General features: G+C 56.7%; 1 protein-coding gene across 2 annotated transcripts in view; it reads left to right on the forward strand.

Moving 5' to 3' along the window:
* The window catches only part of e2f2 (E2F transcription factor 2), a 100442-nt gene that overhangs the window by 45915 nt on the left and 27354 nt on the right, over positions 1–27173 (forward strand). For both annotated transcript variants that reach the window (XM_072501054.1, XM_072501055.1), the window contains exons 2-5: positions 6930–7035; positions 7943–8162; positions 15180–15338; positions 16061–16175. In XM_072501054.1, the coding sequence (XP_072357155.1) occupies positions 6930–7035; positions 7943–8162; positions 15180–15338; positions 16061–16175 (600 nt within the window). The remainder of the gene's footprint in view (positions 1–6929; positions 7036–7942; positions 8163–15179; positions 15339–16060; positions 16176–27173) is intronic.

Below are 27173 nucleotides of genomic sequence, written 5' to 3' on the forward strand. Positions count from 1 at the left end.
ATTTTAAGGAGTATCGTGAAGGAGGAGGCCGCGAGGTTTAGGGGGGAAATTCCAGAGCTTAATGCCTCGGCAGCTGAAGGCACAGCTGTCAGTGGTGGAATAATGGAGATCGTGAATGCTCAAGAGGCCAGATTTGGGGAGGGAATGGTGGGGGAGGGGGCAAGGAGAGAGTGCAGAGATCGCCGCGGGTAGCAAAGCTCCTTTCCTGGCTAAAGTGCTGAACTGTGAACCAATCTGGGCTGAGTTTTGGATGATTTGGTTAACTTGCTGCCAGTGATGATTGTTTCTGCAGCTTGTTGACTAGGCGCACCATCCCACCCCGGAGTACCTTGTCTGCTGCCTATACTAAGGATAGTAAGAAGTCTTACAACACCAGGTTAAAGTCCAACAGGTTTGTTTCAAATCAGCAGCTTTCAGAGCACTGCTCCTTCCTCGGGTGAATGAAGAGGTAGGTTCCAGAAACATGTAAAGTCAAAGATTCAAGACAATGCTTTGAATGCGAACATTTGCAGATAATTAAGTCTGTACAGATCCAGAGAGAGGGGTAATCCCAGTTTAAAGAGGTGTGAATTGTCTCAAGTCAGGACAGTTAGTAGGATTTCGCAAGCCCAGGCCAGATGGTGGGGGATGAATGTAATGCGACATGAATCCAAGATCCCGGTTGAAGCCGTACTCGTGTGAGGAACGTGGCTATAGGTTTCTGCCCGGCGATTCTGCGTTGTCGCGCGTCCTGAAGGCCGCCTTGGCGAACACTTACCCTGAAGATCAGAGGCTGAATGCCCTTGACTGCTGAAGTGTCCCCCGACTGGAAAGGAACATTCTTGCCTGGTGATTGTCGCGCGATGCCCATTCATTCGTTGTCGCAGCGTCTGCATGGTCTCGCCAATGTACCACGCTACGAGACATCCTTTCCTACAGCGTATGAGGTAGACAACATTGGCCGAGTCGCACGAGTATGATAACATAGCAAACGCTTGGAACTTCAGTGTGATTAGGCCCAGGGGCTGGTTTAGCACACTGGGCTAAATCGCTGGCTTTTAAAGCAGGCCAGCAGCACGGTTCAATTCCCGTACCAGCCTCCCCGAACAGGCGCCGGAATGTGGCAACTAGGGGCTTTTCACAGTAACTTCATTTGAAGCCTACTTGTGACAATAAGCAATTTTCATTTCATTTCATTTCAGATTAGAGATATCGATTCATAGACAAATATTGACCAGGACACCAGGGAATAGTCCTAACTACAAATAGTGCCAAAGGATCTTTTGCAGCTGCCCAAGCAGGCAGATTAGGCCTCGGTTTGGCATCTTTTCTGAAAGATGGCACCTCTGGCATTGTCAAACTGTCGACCTTGATTTTTGTGCCCAAGTCCTGGAGTGGCACTTGAACCCAGAACCTTGTTACTTTGAAGCAAAGCCTGTTCCAAACCCAGTTACTGGCCCATGGGGTCGCTAAAGCGCAAGTTATTCCCCTTAATTTGGTGTTTAGCTGGCAGAATCCTATAGGAGAGCACAAGGTGGCAGGTGCCAGAGGAGGGGCCTTTTTGGGAGGAGGGTAAAGGGGGCTCTGCGTTGTGACCGAGGATTGCTGAAGAAACCATTTCAGTTGCCACAGCTAATGTTAATCACCTACATTCTGCTTGATTATGAAAGTACTCTAGCTGCTCTGGGAGTCTGAGAGCTCATTGTATGGCTGTGACAGGGCTATTCAATACCAGTATAATTCACAGCAAGGCAGAAGAAAGGGAATTATTGTGTAGTTGCGAGGCTGAATAATGGGTGGGCTCTTGAGACCCAAACGCACAGTGACTCCAGCACAGTTCAAGATGCGCACGCGGCATGGGGCAACCCAGGCTGGGCTGTGTGAACAGGCACCAAGTGTTTGAGGTTATTGCCCTGTGAGGCACCATTGCTCCTGTGGAACAGCGCTGCCACCCAGTGGCATTGAGGGGAAACTGGCCAGAGAATGGAGTCGAGGTATACACTGACTCAACAATCCAGGCTTTGGAAATAGTGAGACTGGATTGGGGCTGGGGGTGGAGAGACGAGAGATTGGGGGGGGGGGGGAGGGGCAGAGATGAACAACTGGAAGTAGAATAAAGTATAACATGGGCGAAGTGGGAAAATAGTAGGACCTTGATGCTGTGGGTTAGGGAGTGTGGAAATTGACCGACAAGGGTTGTAAACTCTGGAATACCCTCCCTCAAGTGCCCTCTTCTTTCAAGACACTCCTAAAAATCTACTTTTTGACCAAGATTTTGACATAATATCTCTTTGTATGGCTTGGTTTGTTTGAGAAAGCCCCCAAGATGTCCATGAGGACGATTTACTTTGTGAAAGTTGCTGTGGGTGAGAGGAGGAGTTGGGGGGGGGGGGGGGGGGTTGCGGTGGGGTGGAAATAGGCTGGGAACTGTGGTGCGAGGCAGAGGCTCAATTCAACCTCTTTGCGGAAGGATGGGTGTGATTCAGTTCAAGGTGTGCACAGAGTATATATGGCCAGGCGAGGATGGGTGTGTTCTTTCAAGGGGTGGGTGATGAGTGCAAGAAGTGTGGGCGAGAGCTGGGGAATCGTGCACGCATGTTTTGGGGTTGAGGAGCTGGAGCGATACTGGGAAGTGGTGTTTGGGACGTTATCTAAAATTGTGGGGGTGGAGGTCGGGCCAGACCTAATGGTGGCAATCTTTAGGGTATCGGGAGTGCCGGAGCTGTTGGAGGGGAAGCGGGTTAATGTTGTCGCCTTCACACCTCTGATTGCCCGGCGAAGGATCTTGCTGAATTGGAGATCAGATAGGCTGCCAGGGGTGGCGGCCTGGCAAGACCTCCGCCTTTCTTCGGTCGGAAACGATCAAATTTGAGGTGAGGGGGTCAGCAGAGGGCTCGAGGCACAGTGGGATCTGTCCATGACCATGTTTGAGGAACTGTTCATTGCAGGGGATGGGAGGGGAGATGGTATAAAGGAGAAAAATTGCTCACACTGTGGACTGAGGTGGACTGTGTTGTGTGTGTTACTGGTTTTTGTGCACATTGTAATAAAATACATTTAAAACAAAAAAAATATATATATATTTTTTTTAAGTTGCTGTGTAAATTCAAATTGCTGTTTCGTGATCTCTGCAGGAAAGGGTCTGTGTCTGTAGGCATTGGGCAAGGGGAAAATCTGAATCTGGCGTGTTGCCTCGCGTGCTCAAATAGCTGGCTAGTTGTCATGCTGGATTCTCGAGTGAAGTCTGGTTGAGCGGGGTCATCAAGAGTGGCAGCCAGGTTGTCGTGTTGGGTATTCCGATACACAAACGAACCAACACGGTTGTAGATGGTACAACTCTGTTTTATTATTCTGTACAATAATAACTATTAACTTCTGGCTGTGGTTCGTACTTCACCAGCTAACCTGGGGACCCAGCCCTAGCACTATCTTAGAGAGGCATTCAGCACATGGTGTATGTCTGAGTGACACGCTGTGAGCTCTGTGCTCTGAGCTATCTCCTGGTAGAATGAGCGGGAACTGTGGTGTTCCCTGTTTTATAGTGCGTGTGCTCTCACTGGTGATTGGCTGTGATGTTGTGTGTGTTGGTTGGTCCAACTACCTGTCCATCAGTGTGTGTGTGTGTGTGTGTGATTGCACCATGATATGTTGATGTGGATATCATGACACAGGTTTAAATGGTCATCACAGACCAGGAAGGGAAGAAATGAAAGGGGCAGGAGCCAGAGAAACAGCAAATATGCCTGCTTCATCTGTTCAGTGTTGGACTCAGAACTGCATGAGTGCGATAGACTGGCAATGCAGCAAGGAGCGTTCTTTAACTGATGCTCTTCAGTCTGCAGCAATTGTAACACACCTCAGCCACACCCAGTGATCCAGAAGAGAGCGTAGACTTGCATGATTGACCCTGCATGTTTCCCTTGTCTCTTCCCGGTTCACATTCGCCCCTTTTGAGAGGCACCTAACCCCCAGTTTAACAGCTTGATTGTTGCTGGGAGATCGTATTAACCCCCTTAACCTTTACTCTAAGGAGCAAAACTTCACTGACTCCACATAACTGAAGACTCTCATCTCTTGTACCGTTCTGGTAAATCTCTGCACCCACTCCAATGCCTTGACATCCTTTCTATAGCGTGGTGGCCAGAATTAAACTCTGATTTCCAACTGAGGACTAACCAGTGCTTTATTAGAACTCTTTTTCTCTAGAACCTCAGGGGGGGGCGTGGGGGGGTGGTGGGGGGAGGGGGGCAGGAGGGCAGGAATGTGGGATTGAGGTTGCAATCAGATCAGCCATGAATGGCAGAGCAGGCTCGAGGGGCTGCTCCGCTTATTTCCTATGTCCGTGTGAGCTGAGATGTGGAGTGTTGGTCCGCATCAGATTAAGAAGCATCACACGCAAGTCAAATGTCCCTCCATCCTGCCACTACCTCTCCTCTTTCCAGTGGCACCACCCCTCCCTGACTCCAATGTCCCCACCTTGGAAAGACCAGGTGCTTTGCTGCATCTGAAACAATCTAAATCCGGAATGAGTCTAGTGCCTTGCAGTCAGCGGGGACCCAGTCTCGTGGGAAAGTTGGAGATTGTTGCTTCATTGAGTTTGTTCACTCAAAAGCTCCAACCACAAAGTGAGTGCTTTGGAAGAAAGCTCTGCTGCCTCTATCCTGACTCAAACCAAGTCCCAGTTGCCCATCAGCCCTGAGCTTGCTGACCTCTATTACATTCTGCTATGTATGACAATGCTTCAATTTTGAAATACTCAATTTTCCCCCCAAATCCTCCATAGTCCCCCTGTATTCCAGTAACTGCCTTCGACCTGCAACCCTCAGATCCTTACACTGATCTAGGTCTGACCCCTTGCACATTCCCGATTTTAATTGCTCCACTGATGGTGGCCTCTGTGTGTGTCTCTCCTCCTTTAATTCGCTCCGTACAAACCTACCTCTTTGACTAAGCCTTTGGTCACCTATGGCTCAGTGTCGAGTTCTGTTAATTGTTCCTAGGATTATTTTAACCCTGTTGCCTTAATAAATTTGTTGCTGGGGTTGAAGTTTGAGCTCAAGCCTCTGCCTTCTCCTTCTAAGGACAGTTCCTGCTCTGTGCAATCGGGGTGGGGAAACAGTCGTCAGCCTCTGAAGATGAGGTGAGGAAGTGGGGCCTGGAGTGTAGGTCCACAGCAATTCGAGTGGTTAGCTGGTGCTGTCAGTGTGAGTTGTTACGGGCGTTAAATCCAGTGGAGAGTGGGCTCCAGTTGTCATGTTTTGCAATAACGAGGGGTCTGGGGAAAAAGGACCTGGGTTTGGAATTCAGCCAAGTGGCATGAGGTTGTCCTTCAACAGGCTTTCGCCATGGCAACACCCCTCCTGATGAATGACTGCACTTAATGGTTTTCCTCCGTGATATTTTGCGGTTTTGAACCCCTTGTGAAGGTTCAGCAAGTGTCCTGGTGGTGTGGTTTGTCGGGCTGTGGAAGCTGCAGGCCCCTGGCCTGCTGTACTGTGGATCTGAATGAGCGCGGAGCCAGAGCCTAGGCCATAAATGATCCAAGCCTTTCTCGATGCTAATAGTTTAAACTGTTGTTTATCCAAGTGGTTTGAGCTACAAGGTAGCCTTCTATCCTTCACCTCCTCCCCACACACGAGCATACCCTTCCCAAGCGCACTGCCTCCAGATCCGCGTAGTCTGCTCACTGCAGAAACACCATCAAAGCTGATCTTTGTGACACTGTCACAAAGCACAAGCTATCCAACTACAGAGAGCATCGCAATGCAGCCCAATGTCCACGTCCTTGCTGTCTGGGTTTGCACTGGAATGGGCAGGGACACTGACTTATTTTTGACCTCCCTCGGCCAGTTGGGTTGCCAGGAGATGTTGGGACTATTCTCCATGGAGAGAATAAGCTAAGAGGAGAATTGATGGAGGTGGTCAAAATCATTAGGGGCTGGACAGAATAGATGGGGTGAAACTGTTCCCGCTCGTTAAAGGATCCAGAACGAGAGGGCACCGATTTTAATAAAGTGATTTCCAGAAGAAGCAAATGTGATGTGAGGGAAAACTTTTTCACACAAGTGGTTTGGATCTGAGATGCACTGCCTGGAAGGTGGAGGCAGCATCAATTGAGACATTCCAAAAGGCGTGAGAGAAGGGTAGGGGGGGAAAAGGCAGCAGAATAGTAAGTCATGATGCTCATTTGGAGAGCTGGTGCAGACATGATGGGCCAAATGGCTTCCTTTTGCACCGTCTCCAGGAATTGAGGAATAATCTCTGGGATACTGCTGTGGACAACACTCAAAAAGAAAAGTCATTGCAGCATTTTTTTCTTAAAATATTTTCTTTGAGCACTTTAAAAAAAAATTAATTGTACAAATGTTAGAGATGGTTTAGCACAGGGCTAAATAGCTGGCTTTGAAAGCAGACCAAGGCAGGCCAGCAGCGCGGGTTCAATTCCCGTACCAGCCTCCCCGAACAGGTGCCGGAATGTGGCGACTAGGGGCTTTTCACAGGAACTTCATTTGAAGCCTACTCGTGACAATAAGCGATTTTCATTTTTTATTTCATTTGGCTGAGAGCTTGGAGCTATCCTGTGGAATAATTGAGAATCTGACTTTCCAATTTGCTGTAAGAGACAGGAAGTCTTGTGATGAGATCGTTCCAGACTGCACCCAACTAGATTTGGAAAGACCAGTACTAGGTACACTTGTAGTTAACTAGGCAATGCCCTGGGTCCTGCAGAACTCTATACCTCACCTCATTGGGTGGTGCAATTTCCCCGCAGTGCTATGCAGGAATCTCCTGCTTTCAAACTGAGAGTCCAACTAGTGTTACGATTACTGTCTCCGCAATTGAGCCTTGGAAGGGAGAGGGAAATATATGTTTGGGACATTTTATAACGCAATATTTCTCTATTTTTGCTTTTAAATTGTCAAATCACAAATATTTTTCTTTGTCGTCAGGCAAAACGCAAACTGGACCTCGAAGGCAGTGGGCATCAGTATTTACAAGAATTCCGAACTCCGAAAGGAAAAGGCAAAATGCCGGCCAGGATTCCTAGTCCAAAAAGTAAGTGTTTGGCCATTGTGCCGGAGTGGTGGTCATTGATTTTTCCAATTGCTACAGAGCCGTCACTCTTTTTCTCCTCCCAAGTCCCGTCAATCGATTTGCATCTTTCTGATGGGTTGACGAGTTGTTGTTTGTTGCAAAGTTCCAGTGGGAGAAAGTATTGAATGCTGCCATTTTTACCATTTTTTCAAAATGGTGGTCAGAGGTCCATCCTGTGGACGACAGGTCACCATTCGGAATGAGCACGAAAAATTGCAAAGGGTCCTCCTCAACAAGCCGATGTCACTGAAAATGGGTGTGTTTTGCATTTGGGGGAACGTGAGGCTGGTGTGGCGCTGAGCTCCCTCCAGTTGATTAATCTCTGGGGTGGGGATGCTCTCTTTCCCCCCCCGCTCCCCAAAAGGTGTTGCTAGTGCCAATGGTATCCTGCAGAGCTCCATCTACCAGAGGTGAATATCCTCAAAATAGTCCTGGGGCCCTTTCTGGTCTCCAGCTATTGAGTGACCCATCAACTGTTAGTGCAGGTCAGTTGCGTACATTGGTGGGAGGACACTGATTTGAGATAATAAATAGGCCAAAGAACTAGAGCAGAGATGAACAGAATTTTTTTTCACACACAAACTTGTGATCTGGACGATGCTGCCTGATGGGATGGTGGGAGAAAATTCAAGACTAACTTTCAACAGGGAATTAGCTGTGTAAAATTTGCTGGGCCATGGGGAAATCATAGGGGAGTGGGACTACTGGAAAGATGGACTGAATAGCCTCTTTCTGTGCTATATCATTCAATGCGCTGATGATCTTTGCTGCCCCGCCCATGTGGAATTTCGCCCAATGTTTTCTGTGGCCACACAATTGATTTTTGAGCTCTGACCCAAGTGTGTGTTTTTTTTTTCTTTCGTCACAGCTCCCAAGTCCCCGGGGGAGAAGACCCGATACGACACCTCACTCGGGCTTCTGACCAAGAAATTTGTCCATCTCCTCAGCGAGTCTCCTGATGGTGTCCTGGACCTGAATCGAGCAGCAGAGGTCCTTGAGGTCCAGAAGAGGAGGATTTATGACATCACCAATGTTTTGGAAGGAATCCAGCTCATCCGGAAGAAATCTAAGAATAACATTCAGTGGATGTAAGTCACAGCATTGGATTCCTGACACTGGGTTTTTCCAAATGGTCGGCACATGTATTTGAACATATGAAATAAGAACAGAAATGGGTTACTTGGTCTCTCGTGCCTGCTTGACCATTCAATAAAATTATGGCTCATCTTTGTTTTGAATTTCAGATTCCCAAATCTCCCCCCCCCCCGTCCTTGGTAACCTGAAATTCTTGTTATGCAAGGGAATAAATCTAGCTCCACCTTAAAAATATTCAGTGACCCCCCTCCCCACCGTCTCCAGCCTTTTGAGTTGCACAATCCTCTGAGAGGGGGAGGGGTGGGGGGGGGGTTTGGATTCCCCTAGTCTCTGTCCGAAAAGGGTGGCCCCCAATTTTAAAACTGTGCCCCTTAGTTCCCGATTCATCCATAAGAGGGAACGTCCTTTCCGCGTCCATCTTGTCGAGATCCTTCAACAGCCTGTACTTCAGTTAAACCCCCCCCCCCCTCTCACTCTCCTTTCCAAACCTTGGGTAAGTTGTCGATTCAGCCACTTGGGAGGAGGGTCACCAAATCTGGGTGGACACATTTGTGACCTTCAGCTACCTGCACCCACACTCGCCATTGATCACTTGATGTGGCCAACCTCGCCTCCCTTGGCCAATTGGAAAATAAGCGGACCGACTGGCAGCCGAACCATCCAATTAACTTTGCCAATCTCCGATATGCTTCATAACTAATACAATTGTACAAAGAGGGTGAAAGAATTGTGCTTTATTTTTAATGCTGCTATGATTTTCTCTTTGATGTTACCTGCAGCAGTCTCCTGGGAATTAATCTCCAATTCCTAGAGCTTCCAATGCAATACTGGAAGGTTAGCACACCTATCGATAGGATAAGGGAGGTCTTGTGGCACATTGGGTAGTGTGCGTACCTCTGGGCTAGAAGCTCTGGGTTCAAATCCCACTTCAGGACTTGATGCCCATGGAAGGTGTGTTTGTAATGTGGCCAAACACATTGATTATCAACCTGTAAATCCTTCCAATACACCTAAAGGCAGGCTGTAAGAGTGGAGAGTTTCCTGGTCAGCCGTACTGCAGAAGGCAAGGGCGAACCACTGCAGTATTGTGCCAAGCTTAATTGTGGACCAATCCAATGGAAGTCCATGGTCGCCAACCCCCTCTTAGGGCTTGGTACCTGATGGAGCGGGAGGATCGACAGAGTAGACACTCCCGCATGTGGAGGTGAAGGATTAGATGGGCCCGGACATTGGTTTTTAAAATAAATTTAGACAACCCAATTCTTTTTTTTCCAATTAAGGGGCAATTTAGTGTGGCCAATCGCCTACCCTGCACATCTTTGGGCTGTGGTGTGAAACTATCACCTCTGGGCTGTGTTGCAGAATCACTCCTGGTAACTCCTGCCTTCATGGAGATCCATCCCTGGGCCCAAGTTGCTGTTATGAGGGATAGGGTGGAGGTGTGGGCTTGGGTAGGGTGCTCTTTCCAAGGGCCGGTGCAGACTCGATGGGCCGAATGGCTTCCTTTGGCACTGTAAATTCTATGATTCTGAGTTGTTTTGAGTGTTTGAGAAACGTAGCCCTTCCCCTTCGCATCATGCCACTATTTGAGTAGTCATCATTCTGCTTTATAAAGATTTGTATGCAAAACGCTGGAAATGATTATTTTTATACACTTGCCATCGTACAAAACAAACCCCTCCTGCCATCTTAACACCCCACATGCCCCACTTTATATTTGTAATATAAAACAAAGATGACAGAACAAATCGCACTTTCTGCCCCTCCCTGAACAAAACGCACTTTCTGCCCCACCTCTCTCCATTAGCTCCCCATAAACCTCCCTCCATCTTGTCCTCTGACAATCGTTTCAAGCAACAATGGGGGTGGCAGCCTCGGTGATGTGGCCAACTCCCTCACAAAGTCCCTGGTTTACAAATGTTGCAACTTCAACTTCTCCACCAACTCTGCAAACCTGCCCTCCATGAACAAATCCCTGAACCCCCCCCCCCAATCATGCCCTGGATGTTGAGTTCAAACCTGCTGGGATAAATCTTATTATAACAAATCAATGCCCACAGCGACATGCTCTCCATCCTAAAATGTTGCCTGCACTATTTCCAGATCCTGAGTGATGCAACCACCACAAGGCTCGGAGTATTTGGCTGACAAGAACGGCAGAGTCACCAACACCAGTGCCCTCAAACTTGTCCCCCTATGTGAAGCTGACACCGGCCCTTCCCGCATGAACCACTTCTGAACCTTCTCCACTTACTAACACCCAGTAGTAATTTGGCAAAGCCGACCCTCCCATCCGCCTGTCCCTCTCCAAAAGCACTTTCCGAGCCCGTGGCACCTTGCCCGCCCATATAAAATCTGAAATCAACCTATTTATCCTCATTAAAAAAAAGTCTTGTGGACAAAACCGGGAGATTCTGAAGACAACAAAAACTTTGGTACGACCATTATCTTCACCGTCTGGTCCCTCACTGCCATCGAAAGAAGGAGAGCCTCCCGCCTCTTGTCATCTTTCATCCTCTCTACCAAATTAGCCAAATGTAATTTATGCAACTGAGCCCAACCATGCGCCACCCCTATTCCCAGATATTTCAAGTTCAACTTGACCAGCCATAATGGTAACTTCTCCAAACACCTCCGCTTCATCCGAGCACTAATCAGGAACACCTTGCTCTTTCCCCACATTGAGCTTATACCCTGAGAACGTTGCCAACTCTGCCATTACCCCCAAAATCCTATCCATACTATCCACCAGGTCTGTGACATACAGCAGCAAGTCATCTGCACAGAGGGACACTCAATGCTCCACCCTCCTCCCCCTCTCCATCCCATTGAAACCCAAACGCCAATACCAGTGACTCGATCGCTAACGTTAAAAGCAATCGGGACAGTGGACAGCCCTGCCTCTTTCCCCAGTGCAAACAGAAATCCCCCAAACTTGTATTGTTTGTCCATGCACTGGCCGTGGGAGTCCTGATCCGACCCCAGCCCGAACCAAACTGCCCCAACACTTTCAAAACAAGTAAACAACCCGGTCAAACACCGCCTCGATGATATTATTACTTTGTTTCCTCACCCGTCGGGGGCGGCATCACCACATTTAGTAACCTCCTAATATTAGACAATAGCTCTCGCGTCTTCATTAATCCCGTTTGGTCCTTTCCTACCCCACCCGGCACACAATCCTCCATTCGCTTTACCAGCACCTTGGCCAACAACTTCGGATCCTCATTTAGAAGCCATATTGGATGATCCAACCCACACTCCTCTGGATCTTTACTTCCTTTAAAATAAGCAAAATTGATTCTTGTTCCAGCGTGGGCGTAAGCTTTCCCCTTATTAAACATTTTCACTAGGAGAGGCCGCAGCTCTGTAGCAAACTTTTTATAGAATTCTGCTGGGAATCCATCTGGACCAGGGTGTCTTCCCAGACTGTGTCAACATGATGCACTTCACCACCTTGTCCAGCCCCTGCACCTGCCCCCCACCCCTTCTCTCTACCAAAAGGAAATCCAAGCCTTCCAAGAATGCCCATTCCCTGGTCGTCTCCTCTTCTGCCCCCTCCAACCAGGACCCCTTATCTGCCCGATCTCCCACGCTGCTGCCTCAACTGGTGCTTGAGCAGACTACTAGCCTTCTCCCCATACCCTACTGCCTTCCTGGTAGAGAAAAGTTCCATCCGGTGCATCTTCCTTTCTTTCAACAACCTCTCATCTGGGGCCATTGAATACCTCTGATCCACCACCAAAATGGCCTGGACCAACCTCTGCCTACCCAACCACTTCACCGTATCTCTATGCGCCTTGATTGAAATAGGTTCCTTTCTGTCTCTGTCTGTCTGTCTGTCTCTCTCTCTCTCTCTCTCTCTCTCTCTCTCTCTTTCTTTACCCTGCCCCCCCCGCTCCCTCTGATTACTGCCTTCAGTCCTCCCACAGCATGGAGGCAGACATCTCCTCGCTTTTATTAAGTTCCACATAGGTCCCTAACCCCTCTCACGCCCCCTTATCTGCCAACGATCCCACATCCAGCCTCCACTGCGGTCGCTGGGAGCTCCCTATTCTACACACACGTCTACGAAATGCTACGCATGATCTGACAACACAATCACAGAATACTCTGCCCCTGCCAACAATGCCTTGTCCATAACGACAAAATCTGTTTAGGAATACATTGTACGTGTACTAGTCACTGAGAAAGCCACCCTATTACAAATTAACACTGCTGTGCCCCATGCCTTCGTATCCAACCCCGAATGGAACCATTTCCCACCCAGCCTTTCCTGAACTTCGTATGATGTTTAACCTTCAGCTGCATAAAAAGCACATCTGCCTTCAAGCTCTTTAAATGAGCGAAAACACGGGACAACTTGATTGGTCCATTCAGACAACTAACATTCCATGAGATTGGTCCGGTCGGGGGGCTCCCCCTGGCCATGATCAGCCATTTTCAATGGACTCCCCCAGGCCCTGTCTCGCCCACCACATGTGTGGCTTCAAAATGGCCATGCCATCCCCCTCCAACCATCTCCTCCAACAAGAAACATCCGATGTCAGCCACTACCCCCCCCCCCCCCCCCCCATCCCAACCAAAGCCCATCCCCACAACTCTTTTTCCCTTCCACCCCCACCACTTTGCTTCTGTTAACTAGCAAACTTGCTGGCATGGTGGCCCCCACCTGCGATAAAAGATATGCCCCCTTTATAATATGGCCTCCTTATTCTCCTGCTTGTCCACATCACATTGTCACACCAAACCCCACATGTTTTAATATTCCCAACACCCCCAAATGCGGGAAGGGAAGTATTTCAAACTTGATCTTCAACATAAGTAAAAATACAGAGTGGATAATACTATCAGAAACATATTTAACCACCGTACCATCCCTCCCACCCATTGATCAGATCACAGGCAAACCCAACCAAAACCTTCAAACATCCCCCAGTCCATGGTCCCTTAAAAGGTTATTGCCTCCTCCGGCATATCAAAGTAATGCTCCTTTTCCCCATGCGTGACCCGCAGGTGAGCAGGGTACAACTTCCAAAACGGCACCTTGTTCCTGAAATAGCTGCCTTTGCCTTATTAAACCCAAAGCTTTGCTTAGCTAGCTCCAGTCCTAAGTCCTGGTAAATACGAACTGCATGGCCTTCCCAAGTGCATTCCTGTGCCTCCTTCACCCACCTCAGAATCTACTCCTTGTCCAGGTACTGGTGCAGCCTCTCAATCGTTGCCCACGGCAGCTCCCCTGCTCTCGGCTTCCTCAATGACTGGTGTGCCTGATCCACCTCAGGGGGGCAGTAGAAGACCCTCCAGTTCTGCCCGAGTGGTCCTCCAAATCGTCTACCTTCTCCCTCCACTTTTTCTGGCCATCCGCTATCAGCATCATTTCTGCCTCCAAGAGGCAATCCAATTCTCATGGTCGTCTCCTCCAACTTTTGGATCGATGCACTCTGCGCATTCAACCTCTACTGCACGCTCTCTGGGGTAGCCCGAATCAGCTCTGCGACCTTCGCCAAGTCCTCTGAAGTCACCATTACCTGCATCATTCACATCCTCCTGATCTAAAGTGTCCCTTATTTGACACGCTCCTCGTCTGCTACCCTTTCGACATTCCCCACCGAAGGTGAATACCTTGCTCTTTAGTATTCCCGCCTTTTCCACCTCCAACTTCGCCGTAAAACGGGCAAAAAGGGCCAAAGAGTCTGACCTCTGGCAGGAGCCACCTTATGTGTGACCACTCATTCCATGACTGCCACCCGAAGTCTATCATTCCATTTTTATGCCCTTCTCGCTATCTCTGTAACCCTTTCCAGCCCAACAGTCCACCAAGATCTCTGCATTCCTCCAATTCTGTCCTCTTGGACAGCCAGGTTGTCATCATGACGACATTGACATTTGTACCTTGAGCACAATGTCCACATTGACTCTTACCAACTTTTACAAATGCTCCACAGAAAGCATCTTATCAGGCTGCATCACAGCCTGGTATGGCAACTGCTCGGCCCAAGACGAGTACAGAGAATCATGAAAACCGCCCAGTCCATTGACTCTATCTACACCACCCGCTGCCTGGGGAAAGCGGGCAGCATACTCAAAAGACCCCTCCCACCCGGCTTACTCACTCTTCCAACTTCTTCCATCGGGCAGGAGATACAGAAGTCTGAGAACACGCACGAACAGATTCAAAAACAGCTTCTTCCCCACTGTCACCAGACTCCTAAACGACCCTCTGATGGACTGATCTGATCTCTTCACACATCTTGCCTGCCGAGTAGTACTACACTCCTGTATGCTTCACCCGATGCCTGTGTCTATGGATTTACATTGTGTATTTTATGTTTGCCCTATTATGCATTTTCTTTTCATGGACGGAATGATCTGTCTGAGCTGCATGCAGAACAATACTTTTCACTGTAACTTGGTGCCTGTGACAATCCAATCCAAGCTGTCTAGACTCTAAGCACTGGAATTCTGTCCTTAAACCTCTCGCCTCCTTTAACACTCCCTAAAACCTATCTCTTTGACCAAGGTTTTGGTTACCTGTCTTAATATGTGGCTTGGTGCCAAATATTGTTTGATTTATGTTCCTGTGACGCACCTTGGGCACGTGTACTATGTTAAAAATGTGACTGAACTGCAAATTGTTTTTGACACTAGGTCAATCATTGTGCTTCCAGGTAGGGGGCTGTTTTTCCTTCCCCCCCCCCCCCCCCCTCAGGCTTGCAGTTGGCTGAGAGTGTCCCTTCCCATTCGATAGTGGGGCATTACCCCTTTTTATAATCATTGGAGGAGATCAATGATGCGAGGAGCAGAGGGAGCCACACTGATGGTGGAAGGGAACGACGTTGAGAACTATCTTGGGATCAGGGTCCCATTGCCTGTTTTAGTTGGGGGGGGGGGGGGCTGTCCATTCAATTGGCACCTGGCCTGCCTGCGGCCAATTGGGGTTTTGCATATGCCGCCTTGCAGACTGGAGGGAACGAGGCCTTTGCTGACTGACTGGTTTTCTCTCACAGGGGCCGCAGTCTGTTTGAAGATACATCAGTCGTGGCGAAGCAGCAGTGCCTCAGGCAGGATCTGACTGACCTCGTATGGAAGGAGCGATCCCTTGATGACCTCATCCAAAACTGCAGCACTCAGCTGAAAATGTTGACGGACGATGAGGAAAATCAGAGATATCCTTTCACGTGTTAACAGTTTCACTCTACTATCGGTGTGTGTCTGTATCATTCTCACTGGTGGGGATGTGGCTCACACCCTGTGTGTTTGTGCCTTTGTAATCTGCCTTACTATTAAAAGGCAGCGCAGTGGCTGTCCAGTGCTTTGGGACATCCTGAGGTTGTCCTGTCTGCTGTATGAATGGATCACCTCTCTTGTGAATCTTTCTGGGAGGTTAACTCCGCTGTCAGGAATGTGGAGGGATGGCAGCACGGTGGCGCAGTGGGTTAGCCCTGCTGCCTCATGGCGCCGAGGACCCAGGTTCGATCCTGGCTCTGGGTCACTGTCTGTGTGGAGTTTGCACATTCTCCCCGTGTTTACGTGGGATTTGTCCCCACAACCCAAAAGATGTGCAGGCTAAAATTGCCCCTTAATTGGAAAAAATTAATTGGGCACTCTAAATTTATTTTTAAAAAAGGAATGGGGAGGGACCCAGGTGATTGGGGCTTGGGTGCAATGTTAATGAACGGGCATCCTGTGTGTCCACGGTGTCTGCTGCATCCTCCTGCTAATCACGAGTGTGTGTGTGTTGGAGGAGAAAGCGGGAGGGAATGTGACTGGGGAGGTGCATGGGAGAGAGGGGATGAATGTGACCTGGGGGGTGGGTGGGCGAGGGAATACATGTGACGGGGAGTGCGTCTTGGAATTGGTCTGTTTTCTCACCTTGACCTCCATCCACGCTAGCATACGTCACATACCAAGATATACGCTCGATCAACAGTTTCCAGGACCAGACTGTGATCGCGGTGAAAGCACCTCCAGAGACTAGGCTAGAGGTGCCCGATGTCTGTGAGGTAAGGCACACACTCCTGCCAGGTATTTCCATCAGCTGTGGTTAACTTACTCGCCCTGACTCAGGAGGTTGTCGGTTCAGATCCGATCTTAAACTGAAGCTCCATATCTGCCCTCTTGGGTTTATGTAATATTGCGGTGTGCTTTTTGAGGAACTGATTGGGAGTTTTCCTTCCAACATTTAAAAACTCATTGGTCATGATCACATTGTTGGTTGGGGAAAGATTGCTGTGATTCCATACATTCCAACAGTGGACATTTCAAAAGTGTGTAATTACTTGCTTGTGTAGCCCTTGAATGATGTGAAAGGTGTTCCATAAATGCAAGTGGCTCCTTTCATGACCATAATATCCCAAACCTCTTTTGGGCAGCACAGTGGTTAGCACTGTTGCTTCACAATGCCAGGGACCTGTGTTCGATTCCCGGCTTGGGTCACTGTCTGTACGGAGTCTGCATGCTCTTCCCGTGATTGCGTGGGTTTCCTCCGGGGGCTCCGGTTTCCTCCCACAGTCCAAAGATGTGCAGGTTAGGTGGATTAGTCACACTAAATTGCCCTGTAGTGTCCAAAATTAGGTGGGGTTACGGGGATAGAGTGGAGGTGTGGGTTTAGGTAGGGTCCTCTTTCAAGGGGCTGGTATAGACTCGATGGGCCGAATGGCCTTCTGCACTGTAGATTCTATGAAAAGAGAGAAGGACAGCAAAGAGATTGGGAGGAATCCCACGCAGACATGGAAAACGTGCAGACTCCGCACAGACAGTGACCCAAACCGGGAATCAAACCTCGGACCCTGGCGCTGTGAAGCAACAATGCTTCCCTTTCTGCACCCCTCTCTCTCTCTCTCTCTCTCTCTCTCTCTCTCTCTCTCTCTGCCTTTCTCTCTCTCTCTCTCACTCTCTCTGCCTTTCTCTCTCTCTCTCACTCTCTCTGCCTTTCTCTCTCTCTCTCTCTCTCTCTCTGCCTTTCTCTCTCTCTCTCTCTGCCTTTCTCTCGCTCTCTCTCTGCCTTTCCCCCTCTCTCTCTGCCTCTCTCTCTCTCTCTGCCTTTCTCTCTCTCTCTCTCTCTCTCTCTCTCTCTCTGCCTTTCTCTCTCTCTCTCTCTCTCTCTCTCTGCCTTTCTCTCTCTCTCTCTCTCTCTGCCTTTCTCTCTCTCTCTCTCTGCCTTTCTCTCTCTCTCTCTCTCTCTCTGCCTCTCTCTCTCTCTCTCTGTCTCTCTCTCTCTGTCTCTCTCTGCCCCTCTTTCTCTCACTCTCTCTCTGCCCCTTTCTCTCTCTCTCTCTGCCTTCCTCTCTCTCTCTCTCTCTCTGCCTTCCTCGCTCTCTCTCTCTGCCTTCCTCTCTCTCCCTCTGCCTTTCTCTCTCTCTGCCTCTCTCTCTCTGCTTCTCTCTCTCTCTGCTTTTCTCTCTCTCTCTGTCTTTCTGTTTCTCTCTCTGCCTTTCTTTTTCTCTCTCTGCCTTTCTTTCTCTCTCTCTCTGCCTTTCTCTTTCTCTCTCTCTCTCTCTCTCTCTCTCTGCCTTTCTCTCTCTCTCTCTCTCTCTCTCTGCCTTTCTCTCTCTCTCTCTCGCTCTTGCGCTCTCTCTCTCTCTCTCACTGCCTTTCACTCGCTCTCTCACTGCCTTTCTTTCGCTCTCTCTCTGCCTTTCTCTCGCTCTCTCTCTCTCTGCCTTTCCCCCTCTCTGCCTCTCCCTCTCTCTCTCTCTCTCTCTCTCTCTCTCTCTCTCTGCCTCTCTCTCTCTCTCTCTCTCTCTCTCTGCCCCTCTCTCTCTCTCTCTCTGCCCCTCTCTCTCTCTCTCTCTGCCCCTCTCTCTCTCTCTCTCTGCCCTCTTTCTCTCTGCCCCTCTTTCTCGCTCTCTCTGCCCCTCTTTCTCGCTCTCTCTGCCCCTCTTTCTCGCTCTCTCTGCCCCTCTTTCTCGCTCTCTCTGCCCCTCTTTCTCGCTCTCTCTGCCCCTCTTTTTCTCTCTCTCTCTCGCTCTGCCCCGCTCGCCCTCTGCCCCGCTCGCCCTCTGCCCCGCTCGCCCTCTGCCCCGCCTCGGCCCCCGCCCCGCCCTCGGCCCCGCCCCGCCCTCGGCCCCGCCCCGCCCTCTGCCCCGCCCCGCCCTCTGCCCCGCCCCGTCCTCTGCCCCGCCCCGTCCTCTGCCCCGCCCCGTCCTCTGCCCCGCCCCGTCCTCTGCCCCGCGCCCCGTCCTCTGCCCCGCGCCCCGTCCTCTGCCCCGCGCCCCGTCCTCTGCCCCGCGCCCCGCCCTCTGCCCCGCGCCCCGCCCTCTGCCCCGCGCCCCGCCCTCTGCCCCGCGCCCCGCCCTCTGCCCCGCGCCCCGCCCTCTGCCCCGCGCCCCGCCCCCTGCCCCGCCCCGCCTCTGCCCCCTGCCCCGCCCCCTGCCCCGCCCTCCCCCTGCCCCGCCCTCTGCCCCCTGCCCCGCCCCCTGCCCCGCCCCCTGCCCCGCCCCCTTCCCCCTGCCCCGCCCTCTGCCCCCTGCCCCGCCCTCTGCCTCCTGCCCCGCCCTCTGCCCCCTGCCCCGCCCTCTGCCTCCTGCCCCGCCCTCTGCCTCCTGCCCCGCCCCCTGTCCCGCCCTCTGCCCCCTGCCCCGCCCTCTGCCCCCTGCCCCGCCCTCTGCCCCCTGCCCCGCCCTCTGCCCCCTGCCCCGCCCTCTGCCCCCTGCCCCGCCCTCTGCCCCCTGCCCCGCCCTCTGCCCCCTGCCCCGCCCTCTGCCCCCTGCCCGCCTCTGCCCCCTGCCCTGCCCCTCTGCCCCGCCCTCTGCCCTGCCCGCCCTCTGCCCCCTGCCCCGCCCTCTGCCCCCTGCCCCGCCCTCTGCCCCTGCCCCCCCTCTGCCCCTGCCCCCCCTCTGCCCCGCCCTCTGCCCCCTGCCCCGCCCTCTGCCCCCTGCCCCGCCCTCTGCCCCCTGCCCCCGCCCTCTGCCCCCTGCCCCGCCCTCTGCCCCCTGCCCCGCCCTCTGCCCCTGCCCCGCCCTCTGCCCCCTGCCCCGCCCTCTGCCCCCTGCCCCGCCCTCTGCCCCCTGCCCCCGCCCTCTGCCCCCTGCCCCCGCCCTCTGCCCCCTGCCCCGCCCTCTGCCCCCTGCCCCGCCCTCTGCCCCCTGCCCCGCCCTCTGCCCCCTGCCCCGCCCTCTGCCCCCTGCCCCGCCCTCTGCCCCCTGCCCCGCCCTCTGCCCCCTGCCCCGCCCTCTGCCCCTGCCCCGCCCTCTGCCCCCTGCCCCGCCCTCTGCCCCCTGCCCCGCCCTCTGCCCCCTGCCCCGCCCTCTGCCCCCTGCCCCGCCCTCTGCCCCCTGCCCCGCCCTCTGCCCCCTGCCCCGCCCTCTGCCCCCTGCCCCGCCCTCTGCCCCCTGCCCCGCCCTCTGCCCCCTGCCCCGCCCTCTGCCCCCTGCCCCGCCCTCTGCCCCCTGCCCCGCCCTCTGCCCCCTGCCCCGCCCTCTGCCCCCTGCCCCGCCCTCTGCCCCCTGCCCCGCCCTCTGCCCCCTGCCCCGCCCTCTGCCCCCTGCCCCGCCCTCTGCCCCCCCCCTCCCCCCTGCCCCCCTCTGCCCCCTGCCCCGCCCTCTGCCCCCTGCCCCGCCCTCTGCCCCCTGCCCCCTGCCCCGCCCTCCCCCTGCCCCGCCCTCTGCCCCCTGCCCCGCCCCCTGCCCCGCCCCCTGCCCCGCCCCCTGCCCCCTGCCCCGCCCCCTGCCCCCTGCCCCCTGCCCCGCCCCCTTCCCCCTGCCCCGCCCTCTGCCCCCTGCCCCACCCCCTGCCCCGCCCCCGCCCCCTGCCCTGCCCCGCCCCCTGCCCCCTGCCCCGCCCTCTGCCCCCTGCCCCGCCCTCTGCCCCCTGCCCCGCCCTCTGCCCCCTGCCCCGCCCTCTGCCCCGCCCTCTGCCCCCTGCCCCGCCCCCTGCCCCGCCCCCTGCCCCGCCCTCTGCCCCCTGCCCCGCCCTCTGCCCCCTGCCCCGCCCCCTGCCCCGCCCTCTGCCCCCTGCCCCGCCCTCTGCCCCCTGCCCCGCCCTCTGCCCCCTGCCCCGCCCTCTGCCCCCTGCCCCGCCCTCTGCCCCCTGCCCCGCCCTCTGCCCCCTGCCCCGCCCTCTGCCCCCTGCCCCGCCCTCTGCCCCCTGCCCCGCCCTCTGCCCCCTGCCCCGCCCTCTGCCCCCTGCCCCGCCCTCTGCCCCCTGCCCCGCCCTCTGCCCCCTGCCCCGCCCTCTGCCCCTGCCCCGCCCTCTGCCCCCTGCCCCGCCCTCTGCCCCCTGCCCCGCCCTCTGCCCCCTGCCCCGCCCTCTGCCCCCTGCCCCGCCCTCTGCCCCCTGCCCCGCCCTCTGCCCCCTGCCCCGCCCTCTGCCCCCTGCCCCGCCCTCTGCCCCCTGCCCCGCCCTCTGCCCCCTGCCCCGCCCTCTGCCCCGCCCTCTGCCCCCTGCCCCTGCCCCGCCCTCTGCCCCGCCCTCTGCCCCCTGCCCCGCCCCCTGCCCCGCCCTCTGCCCCGCCCTCTGCCCCCTGCCCCGCCCCCTGCCCCGCCCCTCTGCCCCCTGCCCCGCCCTCTGCCCCCCTGCCCCGCCCTCTGCCCCCTGCCCCGCCCTCTGCCCCCTGCCCCGCCCTCTGCCCCCTGCCCCGCCCTCTGCCCCCTGCCCCGCCCTCTGCCCCCTGCCCCGCCCTCTGCCCCCTGCCCCGCCCTCTGCCCTCTGCCCCGCCCTCTGCCCCCTGCCCCGCCCTCTGCCCCCTGCCCCGCCCTCTGCCCCCTGCCCCGCCCTCTGCCCCCTGCCCCGCCCTCTGCCCCCTGCCCCGCCCTCTGCCCCCTGCCCCGCCCTCTGCCCCCTGCCCCGCCCTCTGCCCCCTGCCCCGCCCTCTGCCCCCTGCCCCGCCCTCTGCCCCCTGCCCCGCCCTCTGCCCCCTGCCCCGCCCTCTGCCCCCTGCCCCGCCCTCTGCCCCCTGCCCCGCCCTCTGCCCCCTGCCCCGCCCTCTGCCCCCTGCCCCGCCCTCTGCCCCCTGCCCCGCCCTCTGCCCCCTGCCCCGCCCTCTGCCCCCTGCCCCGCCCTCTGCCCTCTGCCCCCTGCCCCGCCCTCTGCCCCCTGCCCCGCCCTCTGCCCTCTGCCCCCTGCCCCGCCCTCTGCCCTCTGCCCCCTGCCCCGCCCTCTGCCCTCTGCCCCCTGCCCCGCCCTCTGCCCTCTGCCCCCTGCCCCGCCCTCTGCCCTCTGCCCCCTGCCCCGCCCTCTGCCCTCTGCCCCCTGCCCCCCTCCCTCTGCCCCCCCTCCCTCTGCCCCCCCTCCCTCTGCCCCCCCTCCCTCTGCCCCCCCTCCCTCTGCCCCCCCTCCCTCTGCCCCCCCTCTCTCTCACTCTGCCCCCCCTCTCTCTCACTCTGCCCCTCTCTCTCACTCTGCCCCTCTCTCTCACTCTGCCCCTCTCTCTCACTCTGCCCCTCTCTCTCACTCTGCCCCTCTCTCTCACTCTGCCCCTCTCTCTCACTCTGCCCCTCTCTCTCACTCTGCCCCTCTCTCTCACTCTGCCCCTCTCTCTCACTCTGCCCCTCTCTCTCACTCTGCCCCTCTCTCTCACTCTGCCCCTCTCTCTCACTCTGCCCCTCTCTCTCACTCTGCCCCTCTCTCTCACTCTGCCCCTCTCTCTCACTCTGCCCCTCTCTCTCACTCTGCCCCTCTCTCTCACTCTGCCCCTCTCTCTCACTCTGCCCCTCTCTCTCACTCTGCCCCTCTCTCTCACTCTGCCCCTCTCTCTCACTCTGCCCCTCTCTCTCACTCTGCCCCTCTCTCTCACTCTGCCCCTCTCTCTCACTCTGCCCCTCTCTCTCACTCTGCCCCTCTCTCTCACTCTGCCCCTCTCTCTCACTCTGCCCCTCTCTCTCACTCTGCCCCTCTCTCTCACTCTGCCCCTCTCTCTCACTCTGCCCCTCTCTCTCACTCTGCCCCTCTCTCTCACTCTGCCCCTCTCTCTCACTCTGCCCCTCTCTCTCACTCTGCCCCTCTCTCTCACTCTGCCCCTCTCTCTCACTCTGCCCCTCTCTCTCACTCTGCCCCTCTCTCTCACTCTGCCCCTCTCTCTCACTCTGCCCCTCTCTCTCACTCTGCCCCTCTCTCTCACTCTGCCCCTCTCTCTCACTCTGCCCCTCTCTCTCACTCTGCCCCTCTCTCTCACTCTGCCCCTCTCTCTCACTCTGCCCCTCTCTCTCACTCTGCCCCTCTCTATCTCTGCCCCTCTCTATCTCTGCCCCTCTCTATCTCTGCCCCTCTCTATCTCTGCCCCTCTCTATCTCTGCCCCTTTCTATCTCTGCCCCTCTCTCCCTCTCCCTGCCTCTCTCCCTCTCCCTGCCTCTCTCCCTCTCCCTGCCTCTCTCCCTCTCCCTGCCTCTCTCCCTCTCCCTGCCTCTCTCCCTCTCCCTGCCTCTCTCCCTCTCCCTGCCTCTCTCCCTCTCCCTGCCTCTCTCCCTCTCCCTGCCTCTCTCCCTCTCCCTGCCTCTCTCCCTCTCCCTGCCTCTCTCCCTGCCTCTCTCCCTCTCCCTGCCTCTCTCCCTCTCCCTGCCTCTCTCCCTCTCCCTGCCTCTCTCCCTCTCCCTGCCTCTCCTCCCTCTCCCTGCCTCTTTCCCTCTCCCTGCCTCTCTCCCTCTCCCTGCCTCTCTCCCTCTCTCCCTCTCCCTGCCTCTCTCCCTCTCCCTGCCTCTCTCCCTCTCCCTGCCTCTCTCCCTCTCCCTGCCTCTCTCCCTCTCCCTGCCTCTCTCCCTCTCCCTGCCTCTCTCCCTCTCCCTGCCTCTCTCCCTCTCCCTGCCTCTCTCCCTCTCCCTGCCTCTCTCCCTCTCCCTGCCTCTCTCCCTCTCCCTGCCTCTCTCCCTCTCTCCCTCTCCCTGCCCCTCTCCCTGCCCCTCTCCCTGCCTCTCTCCCTGCCTCTCTCCCTGCCTCTCTCCCTGCCTCTCTCCCTGCCTCTCTCCCTGCCTCTCTCCCTGCCTCTCTCCCTGCCTCTCTCCCTGCCTCTCTCCCTGCCTCTCTCCCTGCCTCTCTCCCTGCCTCTCTCCCTGCCTCTCTCCCTGCCTCTCTCCCTGCCTCTCTCCCTCTCCCTGCCTCTCTCCCTCTCCCTGCCTCTCTCCCTCTCCCTGCCTCTCTCCCTCTCCCTGCCTCTCTCCCTCTCCCTGCCTCTCTCCCTCTCCCTGCCTCTCTCCCTCTCCCTGCCTCTCTCCCTCTCCCTGCCTCTCTCCCTCTCCCTGCCTCTCTCCCTCTCCCTGCCTCTCTCCCTCTCCCTGCCTCTCTCCCTCTCCCTGCCTCTCTCCCTGCCTCTCTCCCTGCCTCTCTCCCTGCCTCTCTCCCTGCCTCTCTCCCTGCCTCTCTCCCTGCCTCTCTCCCTGCCTCTCTCCCTGCGCCTCTCCCTGCCTCTCTCCCTGCCTCTCTCCCTGCCTCTCTCCCTGCCTCTCTCCCTGCCTCTCTCCCTGCCTCTCTCCCTGCCTCTCTCCCTGCCTCTCTCCCTGCCTCTCTCCCTGCCTCTCACCCTGCCTCTCACCCTGCCTCTCACCCTGCCTCTCACCCTGCCTCTCTCCCTGCCTCTCTCCCTGCCTCTCTCCCTGCCCCTCTCCCTCTCCCTGCCCCTCTCCCTGCCTCTCTCCCTCTCCCTGCCTCTCTCCCTCTCCCTGCCTCTCTCCCTCTCCCTGCCTCTCTCCCTCTCCCTGCCTCTCTCCCTCTCCCTGCCTCTCTCCCTCTCCCTGCCTCTCTCCCTCTCCCTGCCTCTCTCCCTCTCCCTGCCTCTCTCCCTCTCCCTGCCTCTCTGTCTTCCCTCTCCCTGCCTCTCTGTCTTCCCTCTCCCTGCCTCTCTGTCTTCCCTCTCCCTGCCTCTCTGTCTGCCTTTCTCTTTCTCTCTGTCTGCCTTTCTCTCGCTCTCTGTCTGCCTTTCTCTCGCTCTCTGTCTGCCCCTCTTTCTCTCTCTCTCTCTCTCTCTGCCCCTCTTTCTCTCTCTCTCTCTCTGCCCCTCTCCCAGCCTCTCTCCCTCTCCCTGCCTCTCTCCCTCTCCCTGCCTCTCTCCCTCTCCCTGCCTCTCTCCCTCTCCCTGCCTCTCTCCCTCTCCCTGCCTCTCTCCTCTCCCTGCCTCTCTCCCTCTCCCTGCCTCTCTCCCTCTCCCTGCCTCTCTCCCTCTCCCTGCCTCTCTCCCTCTCCCTGCCTCTCTCCCTCTCCCTGCCTCTCTGTCTTCCCTCTCCCTGCCTCTCTGTCTTCCCTCTCCCTGCCTCTCTGTCTGCCTTTCTCTTTCTCTCTGTCTGCCTTTCTCTCGCTCTCTGTCTGCCTTTCTCTCGCTCTCTGTCTGCCTTTCTCTCGCTCTCTGTCTGCCCCTCTTTCTCTCTCTCTCTCTCTCTCTGCCCCTCTTTCTCTCTCTCTCTCTCTGCCCCTCTCCCAGCCTCTCTCCCAGCCTCTCTCCCAGCCTCTCTCCCAGCCTCTCTCCCTGCCTCTCTCCCTGCCTCTCTCCCTCTCCCTGCCCCTCTCCCTCTCCCTGCCCCTCTCCCTCTCCCTGCCCCTCTCCCTCTCCCTGCCCCTCTCCCTCTCCCTGCCTCTCTCCCTCTCCCTGCCTCTCTCCCTCTCCCTGCCTCTCTCCCTCTCCCTGCCTCTCTCCCTCTCCCTGCCTCTCTCCCTCTCCCTGCCTCTCTCCCTCTCCATGCCTCTCTCCCTCTCCCTGCCTCTCTCCCTCTCCCTGCCTCTCTCCCTCTCCCTGCCTCTCTCCCTCTCCCTGCCTCTCTCCCTCTCCCTGCCTCTCTCCCTCTCCCTGCCTCTCTCCCTCTCCCTGCCCCTCTCCCTCTCCCTGCCCTCTCCCTCTCCCTGCCCCTCTCCCTCTCCCTGCCCCTCTCCCTCTCCCTGCCCCTCTCCCTCTCCCTGCCTCTCTCCCTCTCCCTGCCTCTCTCCCTCTCCCTGCCTCTCTCCCTCTCCCTGCCTCTCTCCCTCTCCCTGCCTCTCTCCCTCTCCCTGCCTCTCTCCCTCTCCCTGCCTCTCTCCCTCTCCCTGCCTCTCTCCCTCTCCCTGCCTCTCTGTCTTCCCTCTCCCTGCCTCTCTGTCTGCCCTTCTCTTTCTCTCTGTCTGCCTTTCTCTTTCTCTCTGTCTGCCTTTCTCTCGCTCTCTGTCTGCCTTTCTCTCGCTCTCTGTCTGCCTTTCTCTCGCTCTCTGTCTGCCCCTCTTTCTCTCTCTCTCTCTCTCTCTCTCTGCCCCTCTTTCTCTCTCTCTCTCTCTGCCCCTCTCCCAGCCTCTCTCCCAGCCTCTCTCCCAGCCTCTCTCCCAGCCTCTCTCCCTGCCTCTCTCCCTGCCTCTCTCCCTCTCCCTGCCTCTCTCCCTCTCCCTGCCCCTCTCCCTCTCCCTGCCCCTCTCCCTCTCCCTGCCCCTCTCCCTCTCCCTGCCCCTCTCCCTCTCCCTGCCCCTCTCCCTCTCCCTGCCCCTCTCCCTCTCCCTGCCCCTCTCCCTCTCCCTGCCCCTCTCCCTCTCCCTGCCCCTCTCCCTCTCCCTGCCCCTCTCCCTCTCCCTGCCCCTCTCCCTCTCCCTGCCCCTCTCCCTCTCCCTGCCCCTCTCCCTCTCCCTGCCCCTCTCCCTGCTCTCCCTCTCCCTGCCCCTCTCCCTCTCCCTGCCCCTCTCCCTCTCCCTGCCCCTCTCCCTCTCCCTGCCCCTCTCCCTCTCCCTGCCCCTCTCCCTCTCCCTGCCTCTCTCCCTCTCCCTGCCTCTCTCCCTCTCCCTGCCTCTCTCCCTCTCCCTGCCTCTCTCCCTCTCCCTGCCTCTCTCCCTCTCCCTGCCTCTCTCCCTCTCCCTGCCTCTCTCCCTCTCCCTGCCTCTCTCCCTCTCCCTGCCTCTCTCCCTCTCCCTGCCTCTCTCCCTGCCTCTCTCCCTCTCGCTGCCTCTCTCCCTCTCGCTGCCTCTCTCCCTCTCCCTGCCCCTCTCCCTCTCCCTGCCCCTCTCCCTCTCCCTGCCCCTCTCCCTCTCCCTGCCCCTCTCCCTCTCCCTGCCTCTCTCCCTCTCCCTGCCACTCTCCCTCTCGCTGCCTCTCTCCCTCTCCCTGCCCCTCTCCCTCTCCCTGCCCCTCTCCCTCTCCCTGCCCCTCTCCCTCTCCCTGCCCCTCTCCCTCTCCCTGCCCCTCTCCCTCTCCCTGCCACTCTCCCTCTCCCTGCCCCTCTCCCTCTCCCTGCCCCTCTCCCTCTCCCTGCCTCTCTCCCTCTCCCTGCCTCTCTCCCTCTCCCTGCCTCTCTCCCTCTCCCTGCCTCTCTCCCTCTCCCTGCCTCTCTCCCTCTCCCTGCCTCTCTCCCTCTCCCTGCCTCTCTCCCTCTCCCTGCCTCTCTCCCTCTCCATGCCTCTCTCCCTCTCCCTGCCCTCTCCCTCTCCCTGCCTCTCTCCCTCTCCCTGCCTCTCTCCCTCTCCCTGCCTCTCTCCCTCTCCCTGCCTCTCTCCCTCTCCCTGCCTCTCTCCCTCTCCCTGCCTCTCTCCCTCTCCCTGCCTCTCTCCCTCTCCCTGCCTCTCTCCCTCTCCCTGCCTCTCTCCCTCTCCCTGCCTCTCTCCCTCTCCCTGCCTCTCTCCCTCTCCCTGCCTCTCTCGCTGCCCCTCTCGCTGCCTCTCTCGCTGCCCCTCTCCCTGCCTCTCTCGCTGCCCCTCTCCCTGCCTCTCTCCCTCTCCCTGCCTCTCTCCCTCTCCCTGCCTCTCTCCCTCTCCCTGCCTCTCTCCCTCTCCCTGCCTCTCTCCCTCTCCCTGCCTCTCTCCCTCTCCCTGCCTCTCTCCCTCTCCCTGCCTCTCTCCCTCTCCCTGCCTCTCTCCCTCTCCCTGCCTCTCTCCCTCTCCCTGCCTCTCTCCCTCTCCCTGCCTCTCTCCCTCTCCCTGCCTCTCTCCCTCTCCCTGCCTCTCTCCCTCTCCCTGCTCTCTCCCTGCCTTCTCTTTCTCTCTGTCTGCCTTCTCTTTCTCTCTGTCTGCCTTTCTCTTTCTCTCTGTCTGCCTTTCTCTCGCTCTCTGTCTGCCTTTCTCTCGCTCTCTGTCTGCCTTTCTCTCGCTCTCTGTCTGCCCCTCTTTCTCTCTCTCTCTCTCTCTCTCTCTC

This window comes from Scyliorhinus torazame, chromosome 1, assembly GCF_047496885.1.
Source record: "Scyliorhinus torazame isolate Kashiwa2021f chromosome 1, sScyTor2.1, whole genome shotgun sequence".
Taxonomy (NCBI): Eukaryota; Metazoa; Chordata; class Chondrichthyes; order Carcharhiniformes; family Scyliorhinidae; genus Scyliorhinus; species Scyliorhinus torazame.